Source organism: Corvus moneduloides, chromosome 7 (assembly GCF_009650955.1).
Source record: "Corvus moneduloides isolate bCorMon1 chromosome 7, bCorMon1.pri, whole genome shotgun sequence".
NCBI lineage: Eukaryota > Metazoa > Chordata > Aves > Passeriformes > Corvidae > Corvus > Corvus moneduloides.
In genome coordinates, this window is record NC_045482.1 from 13,369,868 (window position 1) to 13,394,979 (window position 25,112).

At 48.0% G+C, this 25,112-nt stretch overlaps 1 protein-coding gene across 6 annotated transcripts in view; it reads right to left on the minus strand.

Annotated features, from left to right (window-relative positions):
• Positions 1–1,788: 1,788 nt before the first annotated feature.
• Positions 1,789–25,112, minus strand: part of NRP2 (neuropilin 2) — an 89,751-nt gene continuing 66,427 nt past the window's right edge. The window contains exons 15-17 of one of the 6 annotated variants that reach the window (XM_032114590.1): positions 22,753–22,794; positions 6,294–6,362; positions 1,789–5,196 (exon numbers count right to left, since the gene is read on the minus strand). In XM_032114590.1, coding sequence (XP_031970481.1) covers positions 4,943–5,196; positions 6,294–6,362; positions 22,753–22,794 — 365 coding nt within the window. In that variant the 3' untranslated portion in view covers positions 1,789–4,942. Of the gene's footprint in view, positions 5,248–6,293; positions 6,363–13,838; positions 16,731–22,752; positions 22,795–25,112 lie in introns of those variants that run through there. The other 5 variants (XM_032114587.1, XM_032114591.1, XM_032114588.1 and 2 more) reach the window with 5 other exon arrangements.

Consider the following 25,112-nt stretch of genomic DNA (forward strand, 5'->3'; position numbering starts at 1 on the left):
GCTTATCTGCCGTCTCCGTCCTGCTCTCTGACAGCCTCTCCCCCAGGTATCAATCTGCACATCAGTTCTTTATTCCTGGATGAGGGGAGAGCTGTCAAGGTTGCAGCTACACTGTCATCTTCATCTAAGCTGCTAGCCACCCTTCATTGCTTAAAGACCCTCTTTAACACACAGACGCTTTGGGAGGGGGTCACCATGTTGGAGATGGCAGCAAAATTTCATTTGCTCTCAAGATGCCCAGGGCTTGATGGATTGGCTTTCATTTGTCAGGGTGCCCATAAATAAACAAAGAGTTTCCAAGCTGTAGATTCAGCCCCATAGCTTCTCCCTTCTGCAGCCCCACAGTGGCTCCTGGCTGCCTGCTGCAGGGTGCTGGGACCCCTGTGAGACATGAGGCTCCCCTGAGCCGAGGCTGCCACCAGGACGGTGTGACAGAATAGAGAGAAGTGGGGTAGAGTGGGTGGAGAAGACAAGTATGTGGAGCCAGGCTTGGCACTGGGGTTTGCCAGGAGTCTCCACTGTCTTTGTGACACCCAAGAACGGGGCTGAAGCTGACCTGCAGAAGACCACCCCACCCCAGTCACTGCCCACTTTGGCAGGTTCATAGAAACAGGACAGTGATATGCTGGCATACCAGCACCTGTACACTTGTGAGGTGGACAAACTGCGACAGGCTGGCCCCCACCAGTGTACTTGAGTTTTAAATGATGTTTTTCTTAGCCTAAAACTGCACTCCTCTCTGGGATCACTAGCAGCACTGGGCTGTGGCATAGGGTGACAGGAAAGGACCTGCATCCACTTTGGGGTTTACTCTCAGGTGGCACTTTTGGGCCAGAGCAGCTTGCAGCCGTCCCCAGCTCTGATAGGAGAGGATGTGTGTGTGCACTGGGTCTGTGTTAAAACCCCATGTGACCTTGGTGTGCCAGGCAGCCCGGGGTAATCCAAAGGGACAGGCAGTGCGCAGCAAAGGAGAGCAGTGGGGAGCCCTGTGTGTCTCCAGTTGCACCTTGTTTCGCTGGGGTTTCTGCTACAAAGCCAGGTGTCTTAGGTTACAGTCTAAGATGTAACCAAAAGTATGTATTCTATCACCATCTGGGGCAGCGTTCTTTATCTCTTCCTTGACACATCCCTGGTATAACTCCCTCCAGGATACATCTTCTGTTAATGAGCCAGCTACTAAAACCAGGTGGGCCAGTGTTCTTTGTCTCTTCCACCACACATCCCTGATAACTCCCTCTGGAGAGATATCTTCTGTTAATGGGCCATCTAACCTCACTGCACGACTCATAAAATTACATCATCCCATTGTGAGATGCTCCGCCCAGGGGGAGGAACCAAGCATTCCTACCTGGATATAATCTGAGGTTTGGAGCACCACAGTCAGTCCTTACCTATTGGATTCCCAGAGAACAAGAGCTACATAACCACCACTGGACCTTCAGAGGAAGACCAGACCCTTCTACAGGATCACCGCTTTGACAGAACCACATCTATCACCTCAAGAGGACTGCAGCCACCCCTTAATTGGACTGCTACCACCACCCTGCCCAGCAGGATGTCAGGTTGTATCCTGACTCTGTCAGGTTAAGCCAGTGTTTCTGTATTATTGCCTTGTTATATATAACAGTAAAGCACTGTTATTCCTATTTCTCATATCTCTGCCTGAAAGCCCCTTAATTTCAAAATTATAACAATTCAGAGGGAAGGGGGTTACATTTTACATTCCAAGGGAGGCTCCTGCCTTCCTTAGCAGACACCTGTCTTTCAAACCAAGACACCACTGAAACATCATCTCTACCATAATGTTTATTAAATAGTAATTTTAAAAGGTTTTTATACAAATCATATAAACACAGTTTTATTTTTTTTTGTTTTGTTTTTTTGTTACACCGAAGAATCACAGTAAAAGCTCTTTAAGTCCGTAAGTCCTGGCTCAGCCAGTAAATGGTCAAATACCTTGAACTGCAAACCTTGGAGAATTTCCATTTCTGCATATAATTTCTTAATGGTTTAATTCCCATGCTCACCTCCGGCACCTTCCCACAAAATGAAGTCACCCAGCACTACAGCCTGCCCATTAGCAACATGTCCTGCCATGGGGAAGTGTGTGGAGGCAACAGCCCATTTAAGCAAAGGCATTAATGCCGATTTTTTTTTCTTTTCTGAATTTCACAGAGGGAATTGCAATCAGCAAACCTGATCTATTTGCAGAGGAGGATGCAATGAATTGAATGCACTGATGACTTTTCCCCCCCTCCCTGTTGAAGTTACAATCAAACAGAGTTTTCCGTAGAACAGTAAAGCACCCGGCAGAAGTAAGTGAGGTATTGGCTGTGCAGCATTATCGGCCTTCTCTCGCCTGGCGAGCTCACACATGGGCCCTGCCCCAGCTGCCAGGGGCGGGCGGGACACGCGGGCTGGGCGCTTCACTGGGCCCGTGCCACGGCAGTGCCAAGGTCAGCAGTACTCTCCTGCCCCAGATCAAGAGATACATTAACACGAGTCAGTCCCACGGAATAAGTCACATACACGATACATACAGAGAATTCACGTGCGTGTGCAAACACACTATTTCTGAATATATGTATATATGAACTCTTCTCTCTGTACGCCTACTAGACACCATAACATCACCTTTTTAATTATATATTTTCACCTATTGTTTGCCTAAGTTGGCTTTTCTACTGTATGGTCCTTTTCCATTCATCCTTCCCCTCTCTGGTGATTTGAAGGGGATAAAATCATTGAGCAGCAGCAATCCAGCTTTGAAATGGTCTGGTACATTTCCTCTCACTGCCTGTGTTTCTTTTGTACAGTAAAATAACACCCCTGTGGAATTTGTCTGTGAAAAATGCCAAAAGAAATAAGGTGATTCGAAAGGAGAATCAGAGACACATTTACTGCTGTTTTTGTCGGGTGCACAGTGTGAATTAAAAAAATGAAAGCCTTTGTGTGTGCGCATCTCTGCGTGTGTGTACGAACCGTGGATGTTCTGATGACGCAGCTGCTGTATCTGCTCCCCCAGTACACGTGCATCTTTCTTAGAGCAGAGAAGGGGCTTTTTTCCTAAAAACTTATTGTCTGAGGGAGCTCTTCATGAAACAGTAGACAAATGTTCCTATTCCCACAGTACCAAGGAGCAGCTGTGGCACTGCTCATGTGTCCATGCTCATCTCCTCTCCAGATGTTGCTTGTGTCCCCAAACACTGAACTCCTGCACGATTTGTCTATGGGGGCTGGGCAAACTGAGCTTCACAACACATCACACCTTTGTCAATCGCAGTTAGTGAGGAAAATAATGCCATCCCCAACCCAAGCTACTTGCCAGATGAAATGTAAAAATCAGGACATGCCAGGTATTACCAAAGAGTCCCTGGAAAAGCAAACCCAGTGTGACAGAAAGTTTTCTAATTTATGTATGTGCAAGCTGATTGAGGTGATCCATCTGTACTGAACTGGAAATGAAGGCATTGGTTTGGGGTTCAGCATTTGAACTCTTTTTCTCCATCCAGTTGTTTTCATAACACTCTTCTCCCACAGCACAGTGGTAAGTGGAGCGGTACCAGCTGCCACACAATGTAGCCAGACCATTTGAAAGTAGAAGGACCAGATTTCTGCTGGGCTCTTACCAGCAGAGAGTGGTGAAGAAGAGCATTTTGCAGGGGAAGGATGAAGGCCTCACTTGCTGTTTGATACAGCACTGATCATCAGCTGGAGGAAAATACTTCTTCTAAGGCACTTGTTCAAAGTAAAAAAAAACCACAGCTCATGGATAGAACTTGGGGTTTTTGCTACTGATCAGGAGCAGTGCAGCTTTGCTCCGAAGGGGATATGGTGGCAGCTGTTTGGTCCAGCAGTGCTGATGGCACCAGCTCACACCCCCAGCTCCAGGGAGAAGGGGAGCACCAGGAAGGTGCGGGGGTGCCAGAAGGCACCATGGCCAGGCTCCCCAGGGCTGTGGGCATGGCTCCAGCCTCCTTCCCAGTTCATTTTTCCTCCCTGGCACTTTGGAGAGGTCTCGGCACTGTACCTCAAGTCAAACCCCAAGTGAAGCCCCCTTCCCAAAGCCACTGCCTAAGCGCCAGCAACCTGACAGGCTCTATCTTTTGTTTGCTGCAATTTTCTCATTATAGTAAAAAGAAAAACAGCAGGCTTAAGAGGGGTGGGAGATTCAAATAAAGGCCTTCCTGATGAAGGCCTCAGCTGTTGCAATCAAAGATCTGGATTTAATAAATGGCTCTTATTCACAAATCACGTTAAGGCTCTTCAGCTTCTCTCAAAGAGGTGCTTCTACACATAGGGTTTCCCTTCTATTTTCTTTCTTAATGATTTCAGAAAGCGCTGTTGTTACTGTTGACAGTAAAGCCAGTATCCCACCTTTCCCCTGCTACTAGGAGAAGGAGAGTTGAAGGTAACAACATGCTTTCATTTTCAGGTCTGCAAACTGCAGCTTCCTGTTCTTAGTGTGAAGTGCACAAATCCCTACAACGATACCTGGACGGAGTCTAAAATGGACAGGGGCTCCGTGTGTGTGTGTGTGTGTGTTATTTCTAAAGAAATCCCTCAGCCTTCTCAGCAACTCACCAGAGAAAGAAGGTGGGAAATAACAATCAACATTGAGTTTCTCACATCCAAAAGGTAAACCAGGCTCCCTCACCACATCCCAGCCATTCACATCAGCAGAAAATGAAGATGAACCAACAAACAAGGGGCTCAGTCCCCCCTTGCCCGGCACAGTCTGGTTTGCAGGAAAGCCACTCGGTCCTGGTGGAGTGTGACCCAGCAGCAGGACCTGGTGGCAGGAGCAGTGCCTCCCTTCACTCCTCCTGCTCCCCTCATTCCCTGTTATGGCATTCAGTTCCCATAGAAAACAGCAAAAAAAGTACCCCCCTGCCAGCCCACCTCACCGGGCACAATGCCAAGGGTGATCCCCAGGCACCCATCAGGCCTCTGAGCAGCACTTCTGGTGGTTCATCTTGACCTTGTGCTTGATGCCGTCATACAGTTCAAAGTTGTAGTTCTCCAGCGTGGTGGAGCTCCGCGAGGACAGCCCAGCATATGAGCACGTGCAGTAGAGGAGCAGACCAGCGCAGATGGCCCCAAGGAGGACACCAAGGGAGCTCATTGCTATAATGGTCACCAGGATGGGATCCAGGGTGTACAGCCAGCTTTTCTCTTTGTCCAGCTTCGGGGTTCCTGGAGAGTTAGTAGAGAACAGTGTGTCGTTCCTATCCGATCCAAAGTAATCTGCAGTGGAATGGGCACTTATTATCCAGGGATCACTTTTTATTCCCCCCTCACATTTATACATTTCTTACTTGGAGTTGTGATGACTTTACAAGAGTTAAAGTATATATATGCGAATATCTCAGCAGGATTCACTAACCCAGGTCTAGAAATAATGTGAAGCACCAAACTACCAAGAAAGTTAGGCATCCTGATTCACATTTAGACATCAGACTATTGACATAGCATGCAAGCATTTTACACCCACCGAAACTCTGGCCCTTCCAGTGCCACTGGGTTCAGAACTACGGAATCAATCTGTCACAGGTCTCAATTTTCTTCATTTACAAGCCCAAATGCCATGCATGATGCCTTAGGTTTTAACTTTTATATTTTTCAAATCCTGTAGTGCTTAGTGTGTAACTCTGAAAGTTTCTTGTAGCCTGTTAATTTCTGCTCTCTCATGCTAGGTAGACATAACAAAACCTCTCTGGGCCTGCTTTCCAAGGACACCAAGACCGTCCTAGGCCCAAAAACTATAAACCAAAGAGCCTCTAAAGGGGGGGTAAGCTGAGGGCAAAACTGAAGCTTTAATTGGATAATTAACCCTACTATGCACATGAACCAAACCTATAAAAGTGTGAAGAACTCGTGACCTGGGGTCCATCTTGGGGTCCATCTTGGCAGTAGCCTCTGGCTGCAGGGCGTACCTTTGAAGGCTTTTCAAACAAATACCTACCTTTATTCCCTTACTCCTGTCTAGTCTCTGTTTCTAGGAGGCCTCTTAAGGCATCATGCAAGCAGCAATTAATGCTTAAAAGATCACTTTCACTTGTCCTAACACAAATACAATATATTGACTTTGCAAGGTTGCTGGCTGTTGGAAAAGGAAAACAGGAAAAGAAAACCAATGCCTTCGAACACTAAGCCACCATTTCAATGTATATTCTCAAGTGTGTTCCAGCTCCTCACACCACTGAAGCTGAGGTTTGTGAGTAATCTTAGCATCTGACACTGAAACACAAGCTGCAACAGCTGAATTGTCCATGTGGCATTTGGATACCAACCTGGATCATCGCTGTCTTCAAAGTCTTGCTCAGAGCTTGGAAAGTCATCCTCCATTCTTGGGAAGTTCACTAGAACAACAAAATGGGAAGCAATGTTTGTTAAAAGAGGCCTTCTGGGGGCATCATTGCCACTGGTCACTGGATTGTGAGACCAGCCAGAAGAAAGTAATAGTTAAACTACTGCAAGGCTCTTCCTTGTGGAAGGAGGAGGAGCTCTTTATCTTCTTTCCTTGGCCAAAGTTAGTGAAGACTCTTGCTCACTTGAGAGAACAGGATCTTCACACTGTCACATTTCATGACCACCAAATGACCAGCTTTTAAGAAGAAAAGAGAGTGAGTGAAAAGCAAAGAAACCAGACAACTTGAATAGCACTAAAATATTGTCACTGGTGCCTCCATAATGGCCATAATTCACTATTAACATGCCCATGGGTATTACCCTTACACCTTTGAACAGGATCTTAGCGCCTGTCATTACTTGCCACTAATGCTGGATCCATTTAGCACACACTCTACTTTTCATCTTTTCCCATACATCTGACTGGATATAGAGCTTCAATGACCCCGTTCCTCTTTGGGTTTCAGATAAATTCACAGTAATTTGAGGAATTTGTGTATCTTCATTATATGCTTTAATGCAAAAGCTGGTTGAAATGGAGAGAGAGAGGCAAATGGGTGTCCATATCTAGCCCCTTATGATAGCATTTCCCTGATCCAAATTCCTTTTAGTGGTGACATTTCTTTCTATTGTTCAGCACAAGGACTAGTAACCAAAGGCACATATTATAATCTGAGCAGAAGTAAGTTATTTTCCTGTGCAGTCTTCCTATCATTATCTCTGCGTACAGTTACCACGGCTCTTTTCCACTTTTCCAAAAGAAAATATCTTTTCATTTCAATCTGCCAAGAGTTTTCAAAGCTGACTGTAACTTGGGGTCCTCAACTGAGGTGTCTCAAAATGATCAGGAATGCAAAAAATCAGGGACTAGAAAGTGACAGAAGTCACACCTTGGAAATAGTTGTAGTTGGAACCAAGATTACTTTGTGTCTTGTGCCAAAATGGCAAGAAGAGTTTAAAGAGGTTGCTTACAAACAACCAAAACCAAAGAATCTAACTTGTGCCTAAAAAGCCATGTGCAAAGAAATTATTCAAAACCTTATAAAAGAACATTTCTGCCTATTTGCATGGATATTTAGGACTCGAAAAGGCCTCCTGAATTGTCAAATACATTTTTTTGCTATCCCAGACAACTGTGTCAGGCAATCCATGCCAGCGACATTTCAAGGTTCCCTTCCAGAGCGGGGTCTCTGCTGAAAGCCATGCTGCCCCAACACCCTCTGACACCTGACTGCAGCAATCCTCTGCTGGTACTGATGATACCTCCCCATTCCTCGGGCAGAATTGTATCTGCGCCCAAAGGATTAAGGGATTCCTTTGAATTTTCAAGTGAACCCGGCAACAGGAATGCTCACAGCCCAACACTTGCCCCTCCTGCTGATGAATTCTGCATCTAGTGAGTTAAGCTGACTCAAGGCTGCTGGTACCTTGTTGAAGAAACACAGGTGCACACTGCCTTCTGTAAATCCTCACTTTAGTGGCGAGTTCACATGATTTCTCAACAGTTCTCGAACTGACAGGCCAGATGGCAACATCTAAGGGCTGGGAGAACTGCCTGAGGGCCTCTTGCAAACATTTAGATCCAAACATGTGGAAAATAACTTGCAAAGCAGTTCACACGTGGAGACATCTGTACTGCTAGTCACCCACTGGAAGACAAGCAGTGAGATTTGCCATCCGTGTCACCTATACAACCCTACAGAAACTGTATGTTGCTCAAAGATAAGCAGAGGTCAAAGTTAGATGATAGTCTGCCCAAGGAGCCCATGTGTGGAGAAAGGCTGTTGGAAGTCATTTGACATTCCATATTGTAGCTGCTCTAAATTTTGTGTGAGAACATGCTACCAATTTGATCCTTTTGTAATTTCCCAGGGTAACCTTGAGGGAAAAGCGAGAAATAAAAAAGTATTGGTTAATCAACACTTTCAAAAGAACACCAGTTCTTCCAGCCTGAAAAGAAGGAGCACTGGGAACACTTGAAAAGAGAGAACATTTATACAAAAAGCCTAGCCCAGAATCTGTTTACTCTTCTAGTGATTTGCTTAATTCCCCATGCTAATACAACTCTTAAGTTCTGCTTAAATGACAACTTCCTACTTGCCCATTTTCCTTCCTCCTCAGACCCTCATTCTTCTGTTCCCCACATGCCATTTCATTGCTATTTGATTGTATGTTATCATGCAGGGCTCTACAGCCTCTGGAAAGCTTTAGAAAAATATAATTCAACATTTCTTTTTTCATACTGGGGTTTCTTGAGTCATTAACTGAATCAGCTCAGGCTGTGTGGGTGTCTGTGGGAATTGAAGCTGGTGGTCTCAGTTCAGTTCCTAGTGGAGATGATTTAGAATCTAGCCTGTCACAGAATCTAGCCTGCTGTTTGTCATCAATTAGGGTCCTTTGGGACAAGTCTCAGCAATGCTGTCACAAGTGGAGCAGGCTACAGAACTCCCTTAGAAAGTGGTCCCCAGAAAAGCCCTGCAAGCTGGTGGGCAGAATGGGAGAAACATGCATCACTCTGTCTTGTGGAGAGCTGCTTCCTTAAAGGGCAGACTTCAGGCACAATTTACCTTGCATTTCAAAAAGGAAAAAATACACTGGAGAAAGGTAGTCAAGAAAGTTGGGGGGAAACTGGAATTATATATGAGGAATGATTTCTCCTGAGTGAAAGGCCATTTTCAAAGCCTGTGTGCCAAATGATGGCTGTGAGCACCTAGCCAGTCATGGCCAAAAGATGATATTAGCAATGATGTTGGAAACAGCCGGATGCCAAGAAAGGCTGTTATCTGTTGGATCTGAGAGCACTGCCAGCTAAAAGGCTAATTTATGGGCCCTGAAAAAAGAAAGATAAAATTCTAATCAAAGACAAGGGCTGATTTAAGTGCCATGTTTGTATGAACTCACATGGAGGAAGAGCAGGAGAAAATTAGTATTCCCAGAGATTAAAGAGCTTCAGTGTATGTCTGTTTTAAAATAGTAGCAGGGGTGGGAGGGATTGTGCCAGGGTGGACGAGGGAGGCACGAGAGCAGACAAGTTTCTCTGGTGTCCCACCACAGACGTACACGTGCCTCTTGCAGGAAAGCTCTCTGAACCTGCCCAAGGCAGCTCACCTCTCCAAGCTGTCTTGAGCATGAGCTCAGCATGTCTTAGAGCCTGGCGTGTACTTCCCACCACCACAGGTGCCCGATGCCAGCCCTCCTGCACGGGCTTGCCAGCAGCAGAGACCTCCGCACCAAGCCAAGAGCTATTGCTTTGGAGAGAACACCCAGGCCTGACTGCTGGAACCTGGACACATTCTTCCAAGGCAAATGACAACTGTCAGGAAAAAGATTGCTGTTTCTTTCTAGCCTTTGTCTGGTTTAAGTCCCAGGCACGGGTCCCTCCACCCTGGGGCAGAGCTCTATCACCTGGCATCTCTCTCTACACACAGGCATTTGCAGATTATCTGTGATGCCTCTTAGAGTCTTTCTGGGTGAACAAAATGAGCTCTCAGCAGGAGGTGCCTTTCCCAAACAATGTATCAACTTGCAGCCATTTCCAGATCTTATTATTGCCTGCCTAGAGACACTCTGGCACAGACGAGTGTCTCCTGGAGAGCACTCAGGATGCACTCCCACTCTCCCTGTGCTCCTGCTCCCCACTTTCTGCAGGGGTCCACGGGCTCTGGGACTGAAAGCCATGCACCAGGTGATGGTGGTTTGTGAGCTCTGCTTCCTACAGCCTTTCATTCCCAGTAATATCTGTGGCTGTGCCTGCTGGGACAAAAAAGCAGAGTGTGTAGGAAGAAGAAAAACAAATTGCTGGTTTTGGGGAAATAAGCAGCACATGGTTGTTCCCCCACTGTGGAAAGGACTTGAGGGCAGCCAGCTACATGCTCACCCCTCTCTCCTGCTGCTACAACATCCCTCTTGGCCAATGCTATCCTGCCCAGCAAAGGGAGCGTAGGAGGTACACCGCTGCTCTGCTGCCAAACAGTGCCCATGAGGGTCTGACACATTAAATGCAGCCAAAGCCAGGAAAACAGGGTCAGAAATTGCCATTTCCCATTCTTGGCAGAAAGAGGCAGAGCTCCAGCTCTGCTCTCATCCTTGCTTGTCTCTCTTTGCTCATTCCCAGTCCTTTTCTCTCCACAGCAGTAGTGTGACTCCAACACACATCATTTTGTTTTGACACAGCAGAGCAGCCGCCATGGCCTCGCCTTGACACCGCTCTGCTTGGCGGCTGCGCAGCACTGCTCCTCTGGCTGGGAGCCCCGGGGGCTGGGGGCGACACCTCCCACCCTCAGCAAATGGAGAGGCACTTCTCAAAGCAGCAGCACAGGCTCCAGGCAGAAACACTCTCTCTGAATCCCTCATTGCTCTATTTCCAGCTGAAAATTCACCTCACTTCTCTCTTTCCCACTCCTCCAGAAACACAGGACTACTTTAGTTTACAGAGATAAATCCCTGCCAAATTTCAAATTAAAACAGTGCTTTGGCTACAGTTGAGCATTAAAGAAAGCAAAGAAGCTGCCACTCCCTGGCCCGGCCTCCCTCCGCAGTGCAGGAACTGCTGGACCTTGTTCTCAGATTGCCTTGGGGCTGCCTGGTGGCAAATGGTGCACACCATAGACCACCACAGAACCGTCGTCAAACTGGGGGCACAGATGAGCCTCTTGCACTCCGCATGCTTCCCGTATGAAGATAAGGTGGGAAAGTATGGCTGGGCAGGTGAAGACCCCCCGCCAAAAGCACGTGGAGACATGGAGCTGGGCTGGGTGCTTGGTGTGGAGGTGGCCATGAGCAGGCAGCTATTTGCAGCCCCAGTGCTGCCCTCCAACATGTGGCACCAGGCCCTGCTGCATGCATGGCAGATGGCCAAGGTAGCTGCTCAAAATGAGCACCCTGCCAAACCCTCCCTGCCGCAGACACATCCCCTATTGCAGCCTGACCCCTTCTCCAGCGTGCCCTACTTTTGCACCTCTCCTCAGCACCAGCACCAGGCCAGGGAAACAGTGGTGGTGGCGTGTGTGTGTACAGCATGACTGTGGCATTACACAGCGTGTTTCCTCTCCCTCTCTCTTAGCTCTGGACAGCCTGGGTAAGGAGCTGACACGCGGGTTCTGTGCTCCGTGCTGAGCTCACCTGCCCCAAACCGAGCAGCTCCTCGGTGCAAGGGTGGCACTGTGCCCCGCCACTGCCATGCAAGGGCTCGGAGCTGGGGGAGAAGCTGGCAGCTCTGTGGCATCCTGGTATGTTTATCACCCTCCCCGTGGTTGCTGTTTGTTTTTACAGTGCAGTGGCTAACGACACACGATTCCTCAAACTGGCAGTCACGCCTGCAGTCCCTGCTAAGAGCCGCCAAAGCCACTGATGGAGGAGCTGTGGCGGAAAGCCAAGCGGCTGTCCAAGCTCGCCTCGGGGCCTCGCCTGCTGTCTGCATGCCTCACTCTGCTGCCCTGACACAGGGTTAAGTGGGGGCTGGCCCTGGTAAAGTTAATAGGTTTTCACAGGGTTTCTAGAGGGGCAAAAATCCAAACATAGCCCCATGCACAGCCTGGTTTCTACCTTGTTCCCTTGCACTCAGCAGCAGAGGCATTTCATCCAGGCCAGGAAAAGCCAACCTCTCTGCCACAGCCCGGGGAGCGAGCAGCTCTGGGGTCCCCATGCCAAGTGTCATCCTGCAGGTGCCTGCCCTGGCAGGAGGCTGACCCAACTGTGCGGCCGGTCCCTCGGCTAGTGAGTGAGCTTTGCAGCTTGCTCCTGCCCGATCAGCCATCTCGGACACACTGACATTGCCAAGGCACAGCACAGCCCTTCCCACGGCGCCCTTTGCTGTGCCAGGTCAGCACTCCTGCTCTCACATCCCCATTAGGCACTGGCTTTGCCCCAGTGCTTACAGAGAGTGCCCATGGACCCCCTTCTGCTCCTACAACGCAATGCAAACTGTAGAGATAAGATAAAATCACGCCACGTACCACCAGGGAACCACGCCCAAAGCCTCCCCGTGACACACAAGACACATCAGGCTTCCACCCCTAACGCTGCTCCCTGAAAAATAGAGCCCCTACTGCTCCCCAAAAAAGTTTTCTTTTTTTTTTTTGAAGTAGACACTTAAATGCCTGAAGTTACTGACAGAAGAGTTTGCATCAAAATCACACTAAGCTGTATTTATTTCCTTAAACAAAGCATGCTAATTTTAGCTGCTTTCTTCCCTAGGATGTGCTGCAGCCTGAGCAGCTCCCAACTCTCCGGCCAATCTGTCTGTGGCACACGTACGGAATAATTAATCCTGAACGATTCCTCCCTTTTCGTCTGTTTACTTAACAGAATTTTTTTCTTCCTTGTTGGGAAGCCATCAGTCAGTCACTCCCTCCCTGTTTTTCACATGTGCATATTTGTTTTGAATTTTGCTTGAACAGTCGCTGAAGTGTACAAAATGCAAATTACAAGTGTAATTTGCTTTGCTGTACAATTAGAGAAAAGAAAAAGCCCTCTCCCAAAAAAGCAGCATGGGTCCTCAGCTTTGCTTGTGTTTGAATAGCCAATGTGAGGGATCACATTTGAATTATTTTTTTGTTGATGGCCTGAATTCCTAAGTAAAGTCAGGAAGTTTCATTGCAAAGCTGAGCTTTATGCCAGGGTAAAGAATATGAGAGAAGGAAAATAAATGAAGGAGGGAAGGAAAAACCTCTCAAACTGGCAGCAAAATATATTTCACATGAAATGTGATGCTGCTGACTCTGCCGAAGGGGTGAAAGGTGCTCTAGGGAAGATGGGAAGCAGAACTGCTGCAGCAGAGGTCCCTGTAACAAAGTTGGGAGGACTCAGGTGGAGGGAAAGCAGAGGACATACACCTTTCCAAGCACTTGGTGCTGTGGCACCCGGGCTGCTACCATGTGGGTCTCCTGCACAGTCTGACACACAGAGACAAGGATTGCACAGAAGGGGAAAGCATTGCTGTTTTCATTATTAATTTTGGTAATGGCGTACCCATTTTTTGCTGTGCTCAGGGACAGAGCGTGCGGCTCAGTGGAGCTGGCAGCAGAGCCAGCCCCAGGGGCCCCGGAAAGTCGGATGTCCCGTCTCCAGGGGCCCCAGCTGGAGAAATTCTGCATAATCACACTGAGCAATTTAGCACTTAGGCAATGCTAGTGAAATCCCCAAACAATCCCAAGAGTCAGTCCAGCCTCCCAAAACTCCCACTAAGGACTGGTACGAATGCAATGGATCTAAAAGCTGCTATTAATGGCCCAATCCTGAGTGCAGTGAGGCAGGATGCACACAGCAGCTGTGCTGCTGGGAGCTGGGTCTGCACACAGCAGAAACTGGAGCTTCACTTGGCTAAAAGGAATAGCCCTGATGCTCCAAATAGTTTTGAAACTCTGCTTTGCTTCAACCAACACCATTCTCATTAGCAAAGAAAGAAGAAGAAAGAAAAACCCCAGATCTTTGTATAAAAATATCATCATTTTATTACATTCCACACAATACATCTTCAAAGAATTTCAAATTTCCACAAGATATTTTTCACACACAGGCAACTGGGCAACGCTGGGGATGTCAGGGCTCAAGGAGCAGGGGAGAACTGGGAGTAAAAATCTCGGAGTGACCTTCTGTTTTGTCTTTGGTGATTTTGGTTTGAAAGACACGGTGCCACATTCTCCTCTCTGACACACCAATGCACACTTGCTAAGTCTATGGGGGTGAACCTGGTCAAAGTGAGATCGTCTGAACTAGGGAGACTGAACTGACTTTGGAAACGTGACAGTATCATCTGCTGACACGGCTTGGGCTGACCTGAAAATGCAGTGAGCGCATGCCAGTTTTTCACATCTGTTTTAATTTGCAGCTGACTTAGGGGGATGGGATTCCACATCTCAAACCAGATGCGCTGCAACACCAGTGCTGTATGACGAGGAGGCTCATGGTGAAAGCACCCTGGCCCTGGAAGCCCCCTCCAGGGACCTTTCAATGGCACTGCCTTCTGGGTGGCAGGAGCGCCCCGTGTCCATTCTGGCCCTATGGGACAGGCATGCCCCTGCTGCTCTCAAAAACCTTGCAGGAGCCAGGCTCGGGTGCAGTGGTGCCCGAAGCACCCACCACGTCTAATGTGCTCACCATGGCACATCACCCTGGGCTTTTCTGCACTCCCTGCTTGTTTCAGACGCTGCTGCAGCTGAGAGGATCCCACTGAAATCTGCTGTGCAAACAGCATGGGGAGCTGAAACTGGCTGCATGAATTAAGGCAAGGAGGGGGATAGAGTGACACCCCCATTGACAGACATCCCCTGGAGATAGGGCTGTGCTGCAAGAGGGGCCAATACCACTTCAGCACAGTTTGTATTTCTACTTTTTTCCCAGACCAAAAGGCAGCTCAAGACTGCAGAGAAGTTAACAGAGCTGCTCATCTTGATTAATTTTATGCAATATTAATGGACAAAGGAGGGGTGGGCACTAGCAAGTTTAGAAGGGGGGAGGGAATCTGATCACTCATCACAGATGGACACAAACAAGATGGAGAACCTTGCTCACTGGAGGTACTTTTTTTGCCTGCAAACAGATTAGGGTTAACAATTCAAACCACTTTTGCATGTCATCATTCAGTAATTTAAATAAGGCATTTTCACTACAATACGCTGGGCCATTCAACAGTCGGAGGCATGTGGAGGCTCCTCCTCGCCTCCCCAGTTAAAGCAGCAGCAATAGCTGGGCCCCCCAGGCGCCCTGGCTGGGCTTGGCTTGCTAGATGTTACTGGCACTCTAAGAAGCAGAACATTAGCAAACGCAAAACTGACATTCTAGAAAGTCAATGGGCAATTTTTATGATTCAGCAGCTATGGATTGGGCAGAAGAAAGAAAACCAAACCCAGAAAGGGGAACTATACTTGTCCCTTGAACATTTCTAGCAGAAAGACAAGGAGGAGCCCTCTCCCTGTTCCCCGTGTAAAAGCAAAACCATCAGCACCCAGAGCGAGGATACTTATTAAATAAATAAACCTTCAATTCTCAAGAAACTACAGTATTTAGCATCCACTAAGACCTGCTGAAGTCTACGTGTTACCCTAAGGCTGGCTTTAACAGATACAAACAAAACATTCATTATGAGCTTCTCTGATATAAGGCAACTTTAAATAGATTCACTTGCAGGTGGGGGAAGAGGAAGGCTTCCCCTCCCTCTTCCAAACAATGGCTGTGTTATCTAATGTTGGCTGCAGAAAGAATAAAATGGAGAGATCTTACTTTTTGAATGTCTATGGACCTCTCTGGATTCTTCTAGCCATCTGAGGTGGACATTCCTACTGTCCAGCCTGGCCTCTTCTCAATTTGCACCCAAGACATTAACACTATCAAACAAGAAACCCAGCCAAAGCTAGATAAGGCAACAAAAAAGCATTGCTCTCTTCCCCAAGTAAACAAATCAGGGTATTCACCATAAACACATCCCAGACCTTCCGGAGAGGAGGTGGGAAGGGGGGAAAATTAACAACAAAAACAAAAATAAAAGCATTCCCTGTGCAAGTAGAAGCAATAACAAGCAAATTAAAAAGGGGCTGTTTCTAAATATACATTCAGTCAGTCAGACACACACACTCCCATGCGCACTCGCACGCGCAGATTTAGCACACATGCGCACGGGTCTCACACACAAGCTTCCAGGCTCACCATCAGGTTCCCTTGCAGGTTGCCTACTGGGACGAGAAAAAAACCCAAAGAAGCCGACCAACAAAAAAAAAATACTCCCCAAACAAACACAACAAAACAAAATAAACCCCCACCCAACACCCCAAATATCCATGAAAAGTAATAGAAAGGGAGCGTTCACTTCTGAAGTGAAGGGGCGGTGTGTCTCTTCTGGCGATCCAAGATGCAGCATTAGTTTAGAGTTTGTAAAAGATTCGGGGAGGGCTGGGGGATGGAGAAGGGATGGAGATATCTAAGAGTTCACACGTATGCTAGGTAAGGAAAAAAGTGCAAAACTGAGGCAACGTATTTGAAGTCTTAGTTTCTGTCTGTCTGTCTGTTTTGTGTTTTGTTTGCTTTCTCGTTCCTGTTCGGCTCTCAGCAGCGCAAGCTGGGGTCTTGCTCTAGTTTTATGGTTAGGGTGGGCTCCACGGCCACAGGGGCCCCGTTGGCATAGTGGGAGGTTTTGTAGGTGATGGAGTGATCACTCTTCTTGGCCGCATAGCGGAACCGGTGGTAGTGGAGCACAAGGGCCAGCGCGACGGAGACCAGCACCACAACAGCACCTCCGGCGGCAATAACGTAATACCAGTAGGCTGGGATGGGCTGCACTGACACCGTGTCCACTGTGGGCTCGGTCCCTGGCAGGAGGGTTGCCCCTGGGGAGGAGACACAGAACAGGGTTGCTAGGTGGGAGGCATGCAGACGCACAAAAAGAAACACACATGCTTTCAAGAGTACAGCACGGAGCAAAACAAGGTCCCACAGCCGCCTCCAGATACAGGGCGTGCTCCTAGGGGAGGGCACAGCCTGGCATTTGCTGAGCCCGCACATTCAAGGGCCTTTCTCTTCCCTTTTAATTAATCAGGCTGCGTGGATCACAGTACAAATTCCATTATGCACTATTATTACTATTATTTCTGGCATCAGTGAATGTTTTTTCCCCTTCTTTATTTTGGCCATCTCCAGATCAGCCACCTGCTTTTGTCTCCACATGGCAGATGTTGTCAAGCAGTGACAAAACACATCATGTTCCTAATTGGAAGAAAAGCATAATCTCAGATGGCTGAGGAAGTTACCACAGGAGACTGGGAAAGACATTACAGGCAGAAGCATTTGTCATTTTTACTGAAAAGGCAGAGAAGAAGTTCTCTGTCTGAAAGTGCTCTGCACACAGGTCTAGTCTCAGTAGGTGCCCCATTCACAGACCTACAAGGATTTCATTACTATTTTTTAAAGCGAGAAGGGATGGTTATAATTATTTACAGGGCATGGGCTGCAAAATTCAACCCAGTATTCAGATAAGAAGCTCATGCTCTCTGCAGCTTAAGCAAGCCAGGACTATGAATTCATGCTGAAAAAGCAATACACCTTGGGAGGGCTGGAAAAGCACCTGCCTCTCTTGAACTCAGAGGCAGGCATTGCCCAGACTCAGCCCAGCGATGGTCATCCCTTCCTACTCTTGCAGCTGTGGCGTGCTGCCGGGCACGGCTGCTGGGCCAGGTCATGCTGGGACAGCCCTGCACACATCTGTGGGTCAGGCGGGGCCCACAGAGCCTGGGCACACTCGCGCCTCCGGCAGCGCTGGGGTCTGCGCACGCCCACGGCGGGGCCGCTCTGCGCTGCTGCTCCTGCACACGCTGCTCTCACCTCCCCAGCAACACTCGTGGGGGGGAGCTGTAAATAACTAGGGAGGGATGTATTTTTGCACCACATTTATTTACTGGTTACTTCAAGAGGGCTGGAGTCCCCAGGGAAGCTCTCTGGAGGGTTTGCTCTGCTGCTGGATACATTGACGCCCCTACTGTGCTCACCCTCTGCTCCTGCCCCTGGCTGACTAGTGGGGGGCAGCCCCCTGACTCGGTGCTGGCAAGCAGAACTTTGGGGGCTCCTGGGTTTGGTGTCAGCACATCGTTGAGCTCTGTGCTAACCAAACTCCAGCTTGGTTTCCCGAGCAGACTTGGAGGATGCCAAGGGGAAAACACAAAACAGCGCAGGATGCGCTCAGCTTTGCCAGCAGCAAGGGCATGTTGCAGTACAGCCTCTCCCCTCCAAACACTAACAGCAGAGTCACTGGCTGGAAATTTGGGATAGCGAGGGCTTTGCTGCTAGTGGCACAGGAGATGAGGCAAAATGATGGTTCCTCTGCCACTCACAAGGCTTTTGCCCCTTCTCATTCCCCAAAACCTGGGCACAGGGACTAAAACCAAGAATGAACACTACACCCAGATGCATAGCTACAACAAAAAAACCCCTCAAAAGCTAGAAAAAAACCCACACAAGCAAGACAAACCCTGCTTTTACAGAGCAGGAGGCTGGGAACCACCCACGTATTTGTCATTGTAGGCAAGAAATTCGGATGTCTCAGGAGAAGCCTAACTGCCAGATATGCCACTCTCAACCTGTCTCACCCCAGCTGCCCCTCGCCGTCAGGAGTGGGGGTGGCCCTGTCCCTCCTGGCCCCCAATGGTGCCTGCAGAAGGGGGATACAAGGCTGGGCTGTGTGTTGAGGATGGCAAAGGTAAGGAGCAGGCAGCCCTCTGACCTCCTTCCCTACCTCTACTGGCCATGCTGGTGCGGGGGAATGAAAGCAGCACATTTCTGTCCCTCCCCGAGCAGCTGCTGCCCCTCACCCGTCTGCATGGGGGGTGGCAGTGTGGCACATCCCATGGGGGCTGCCGCCAGCTCCCTGTGAGGCTGAGCATGTTCAGTGCTGCCTTGAGCCTCACTGATAACCCCCCACTGTCTCCCTCCACAGATCCAGCTGGCTGAGCTGGCCCAGACCCGAACGTGACCCACCACCATCCCCAATGGATCAGCAACACCTCTCCTGTGCCTGACAGCACAGGGGTGCAGGGCTGACCCCCAGGGAGATTGTGGGGCTGCTCGCTGTGTAGAGGCCACTTGTGTTTACACTTGGTGACAGTCTCTGCTTACATAACACCTTGTTCCAGCAAGAGATTTACAGACAAACAGCCTCTCACACCACTGATGTGCACCAGGTCCCATGGTGGAAACTGGGATGGGGAGAGGGGCAGGTGTCAGGGTGACAACAGCTCCTGATTCTCAAGAAAGCAGGAGGAAGGTTTCCTCCTGATGGCTGTACATTGCCCAGTGGAAGGCTGAGGGTAGAAAGGGTGGGTCTGGCCAGAGAGGAGCACATGCCATAGTGCCCAGTCTGCAACCCTTGCTCCTTCCCCATGCATCTTTGCCCTCTGCCTGCCTGGGGATGGAGGGAAGCAGTATGATGTACTGCAGATGATCCTGCTTGTGGGAAGGATCCCTGGGGGAACTCAAGCTGGCTGCATCTTCAGGACAGCCCCTGCTTGGCCCTGACCCACTCCAGATGTCCTAGCCAGGGCTGCAAGCATGAGGGGTGGTGCAGAGCCCTTCCTCAACCCCTGTTTCCGCACCGCATGGCCCTGCTGAGGAGATAGCAGAAGTCTGGAGAGTTGATTTAGCAACTGAAGTCATTAAGGAATCACAGTCAGTTGTCTCTAAGCCCTAACGAAGCCAATTCCCAACATTAATGATTGTTCTTCCTTACACTGCCAGCCACTAAATATAGCTGCCCATCCACTCAGCACACAGAGCTGATGTTATCTGCTCTGTTTTTACTGGCTCTGCTTCTCTCTGGAAGTTTTCTGTTATATTGGTGGAAAAGTTCACTGCTCAGGGAGATGGAAAAAAAAAATCCATCTTCTTAACTTAATAATTTTTCCACTCCCCTTTGCCTTCCGCCACACACACACTTGCCCTTCCTCATTTATTCACTAGTGCTCTCGTCTTAATAAAGAACTGCCTCCTGCTGTTGCTGTCAAGTTTGTGGCTGCTGTGTTTATGTCACAGCTTGGAACACCAGTCAGTGGAAACCTGATTTAATCCCTACAGGGTGGATATTTTATGTGGTTGTGCTGCTGATGCTCACACCTCCAACCTGGCCAGGTACTGCCCCATTTTCTTTTCAATAGGGAACACTCTATAGGGACTAGTTTTGGAGTTTTGCAGTGAGAATCAAAACCCAAAGAAGGAAAAGCAATAGTGATCTGGGAAAAGAAAAGGAGAAAACCCTTTCCAGAAGCTGCCTAGAGGCCTGCCTGCCTTGCTCTGCCACTGCCATGTCACAGCTCATATTCCTTTCTGAAATCACTGACATTAACTGCTGTGGACAAGCAACACAGCTGGACTTTTCATAGATGACACAGATGAAAGCAAGTATTATGCTCATCTAATCTGAATGCCACAAAACCAGTGTCAGTCTCAACCCCATAACTGCTACCTGTTATTTCTTCAGGGAGGTATCTCTATCTTGATTTCAGGATACCCACAGGGAGAGAATCCACCAGTCCCAAAGGCAAATTCTCCCCATGATTTTTCTCCACGTTCTTTGGAATATCTCTCTGATTTTTAGCCTGGTATTTATCTAATTCATTGCTTCCAGACACTTGTTATACGCTTTCTTTAAGGGTGGAATGCTCAAATGCAGTACAGTTTAAGCACACTTTACTGGTCCTGTAAGATCCCGACCCACTAGGTGAAACATATTCCACCTACACAATTCTCTTATTATTTGCCTTGTGATCCTGGAGCCTGTAAGGTGCATATTTTCAGCTTTGCTCCCAAGTCAGGAGAAAAAGGATTTGCTATTATTTTTAATGGCATCTGACTTTTTCAGCTCATCATGTAATTGCAGGAGTGGGGGCTGTAGAACATCTCAGTAATTCCTGCATAGTTTTTTTCTCCAGTTCCATTTTTTCCTCCAGCCAGGGACTTCTTCCCCTCACTTTACTCTGTCCTTCTGTCGGGCATCTCTGTCTCTTCCTCATTTTAATTATTATCATCATAATTGCCTCCAGTGTCCATCTTCACTTCTTCATCTTTTCCCTCTGCACTTTGCTGTTTCCCAGGTCACTCCATCCTTCTGTGCCATCTATTCCTGCCTGTCATCCAGGGAAACCTTTTCAACCTTTTGCTGCAATTGCAATTGCTCCCCTGTTATGACCAATGCTAGGATGTCCTTGAGGGAGCCAGGAATGGGCAGGAGCCGCTGGAACAAGCTGGCAAGTTCCAGTGTGAAGGGGAGGTGTGCTGTTTAAGAAGGCATCTGCCTGTGGTGCTCAGGGACTTCACTGTTGCTCCCCAGCCAGTGTGCCCTGGGGAATACGATGGGGAAGTGGAGGCACTCGGGCAGTGGGGCAGGGGGTGAAGGGGAAGACAAACAATACAAATTAGCAGGGCTTTAGGACAGACCTTAGAATGGAATGTGAGGACCCAGAGAGAGGTTCAAACTGTTACAAGTTCCAAAAGGCAAGGACAGTGCTTGCAAAATAGATACCAGACCAGGCCTAGGAGAATGTAGAGCAACGGTGGAAGTCATGAAGGGTTGTGAGGCTTTAACTGTCAGATGAGAATATTGCAGCAGCTTTTCAGTAACACCACAAGCCTGAACATCAGATAAATAAGCAGTTTATAAGCAAGAAAACTAGATTCCTAGTTGTTACAGTATGGGTATGACTGTAAAACACGGTGTTAGACCCTGCACTTGTCCCTCACGTTGGTAACACTCCACAGCCTGAATCCCTAGGGACAGAGCTGTGCTTGTGACTTCAGTCTTGGCATCTACTTTGCCTTTACTGCCACAGCTCCCAGTGCACGCACCCAGGAGAGACAGCTTTGCCCACATGGAAATGCAGCTGCTTCTAGGGTAGAGTCCAGCCATATCTTACAGTTCACCAGCACAGGAGGGGATGGAAAGAGTACAGACATCATGTCCCAGTGAAAGCAAAGGGCATGTTGATTGAATTGACAAAACAACTTTCAAAATTAAGGGGAGCTCCAAGTTTGCTCTTCATCACAACACAACCCCCAGACACATTCCTGAAGAGGCAGGCAGGAAAAAAAAATCCAAAATCAAAAAACAGGTAAACCCCTCAGACTAAACTGATGTCTGCAAAAGTAGATAGTTTTTCCCACCCCAGAGCAAGACAAACAGCATCCCCACTGAAGAGAGAGACAGTTTTTTGGAGTTCCTCACCTTTCCTTCCACCCTGCGGGTTTGATCAGAGAAATGTTGGTTTCTATTCTCCAGGCTAGTATTAAGCTGTTAAATGCACCATTTTCACCTTGTTTTCCTTTTATTGACTGTCACTTTCAGAGCTCCTCATGGCAGTTTGCTCTCTCACTTCTACCTCCCAGCTCCCTTCCCCTTCCAAGCAGGCTGGCCCCATGCTCCTTTGCCAGCAGCTGAACACCACCACTGCCAGAGCATACATGAACTAGAGAACCACCTTCCCACACGATAATGTGAATTACTGCCACCAGATTTCACTTTTAATTGGCTACTGTTTTTTTCCATTTAAGTCAGTTGAAAACTACTCTTTATTCCTCAGCCTTCCCATTTTGGGCTGAGCTGGTCTTCAGGAGCCAAGTGCTTCTCATGATGACAGGTTTCCTAACGCTATTCAGTCCCAAGACAGGGGACTTGCCTGCTCGCCTGTTCCCTGTCACCTAGCAGAAGTCAGAGGATGCCATCTCCTGCTGCTGTGGTGGGGGAGGTTTAGTACACACTTGCCATTTCAGTGCTCAGAACATTTGCTGTTTGTACAGGCACACACATTGCTTTCCTTCGATGTAAAAGCCCATGCCAGCAGAACAAAACCACCGAGAGAAGTGCAGTTTTACCTGGAAAGTAGGAGTTCTCACCTGGGAAAGCTGTGATGGGTTCTGCAGAGGAAAAACAAAAGCTCGTATTAGAGAGGGGAGTATTACACAGCAAGCCCCCAGTTCATGTCCCTGTTGATGTGCCGTGGCCAAGCGAAGCAGGTGTGTGGCTGTGTCCCACAGGAGGCACTGGCTGGGAACAGCACAGGGAGCCAGCCAGCCTCAGCCAGGACTGGGAGAAACCCGGCCCCAGCTGGGGACCAAGCACCCACAAAAAGCTTTGACTCAAACACACTTCAGAGAAAAATATGTCTGAGGTTGAGGGTCATCTGGATTCAGCCTGGCTGGCCTGAGTCATCCAATGACAAAGCCATACCTGGCCCAGTGATGAAACCCTGAAACCCCCTAAATTTCCAAAAGTGGTTTTGGTTTCTAGCTCAACTCTGGCACTGTTACTCACATGGGAACTGTGTTAATTCTGGGCAGTGATGCCCTGCTCCTCTCCATCTCACAGTGACAAGAAACAAAGGCAAGTGATATTTTTCCTTCTTTCAAGACACTTTGAAGAAGTAATCTATTACAAATTACTGGATCTGAAAAGCAATAATCGGTACTTACTACTGATTACTTTCTTGCAGAAGTAATAGACTTCTGATTATTTTTAGATTACTTCTGCATTATGCGTGTGAGTCACAGAAGCAGACTCTGGCTCTACTGAGTGCTATGAAATCATCGCTCGGGTTCAAAATGCGAATGACACATTTGTCAAAGGAAAAAATTATTGTGACTTATTAGCATTCTTTCATGCTAAAAAGGAATCAGATTACTTCCAAGGATTATGTTTGAAAAAACAGTAGCCTGTGCTGTAGTCAGCTATTCTCATGGCTCTGAAAGAGAGAGAGCAGCATGGTATCTCTACCATTTCATTATTACTTTGGTGAAATTGGAAATGACCCCTAAGTTATGTTAAAGTTTGCAGTGGGAGCCCTTTGCTGGAAATGATCTGAAACAAACATTCCTTGTGGGTTTTAAGATACACATTCAACTTCCTAGACTGGGTAAAATAATTTTGTGTAGAAGTTTGGTGTTATTTTATGGGCTGGAAATGCTTGAAACTTTGTAATTTATTAATGCTTTTGTTTTCAAAATATTAAGCTTTACGTTCATGAGGCCCAAGATACAGTAACACTGGAGCTAGGTGAATTGCTGAGCTGCAAAGGAGTTAGATAGGAAATACTATTAGTGTTAATCATCATTCTTGGTTCTCTTTAATGCCATAGAAGGCAAGAGATTAAAACACCACTGTTAAGCCTTAAATACCGTGAATTTGACATCTGAAGTATTAGCTCCTTTGGCAGACAGGAGACCGGCAGAGTTCAAAGCATCAAAGAAACGGAGACTGATGGGGCTTAAGAGCATCTCTGGGGCAGTCCTAGTTCTCTGTTTTATTATCAGTGCTTGTTCCTGCACCATCTTCACCCTCACGTGCCCACATAGCGGGGGAAAGCAATGTAACCAACTCTTCCCAAGCACAGTTTACCTGGTGCTTCCTCCCCTGAGAAACACCCCTTGGAAGAGTGTTTGTCCTGCTTGGGCTAGGAAGCACTGGGATCCTCCCTTGATGGGCAAGAGAAGAGCAGATTCACTGAATGGGGCCTTTCAAAACCCAAAAGGGAGAGGCTCTTCTCTGCTTTTTCCATTGGCTTTAGGAGGGTCAGACACTTCCTAGTGAAACATGCCTCTCCCAGGTCATGCAGAAGAGCAGGACCTCGCTGCTCTGGGCAGCTCTCAGCACAGATCCCACTAATTGAATACGGCTGGTCCTGTGCTCAACTGGGATACCTCTAAATCCACACCTGAGCTAGATGGCAATCAGAGCCATCAGTGTGACTGCGTGGATACGCCAGCTAGAGGGAAAGTGCAGGGCAATGGCTCCACCAGCAAACTGCTGAAACACACTTTTTTTGCTCCTTTTTTTTCCCCCAAATCCTTTCTGTCTGTACCTGGATTTTGGCCTGGTTTGGGAAATGGTGAATTCTAGGGCAACAATTTCTTTTGTTACTCTGTTAACATTGCTGTAAAACCTCTTTGCTGGTTTTTTTTTTTTTTTAGAGAGGACTCCTTTTGAACTCGTCGGCCCCTCTAAGTGTGTAATACTGACTGACAGCTGGTTTCTTTTGTCCAGCACTTTCCTTTTAAATTTGGTGTATGTCCTTATCACATAGAATAGTCCTCAGTAACGCTCAGCTGCTCTTTCAGCTTTGTGTGGCAGAGACATGTGCTTCCTTCCCTTCATGCCAGCGCAGGCAGAGCCCCCGGGCCCCAGAAGCTGAGTCGCCCTCATTTCTTTCATGGGCAAGGAAAGTCCCAGCTGAGATCCA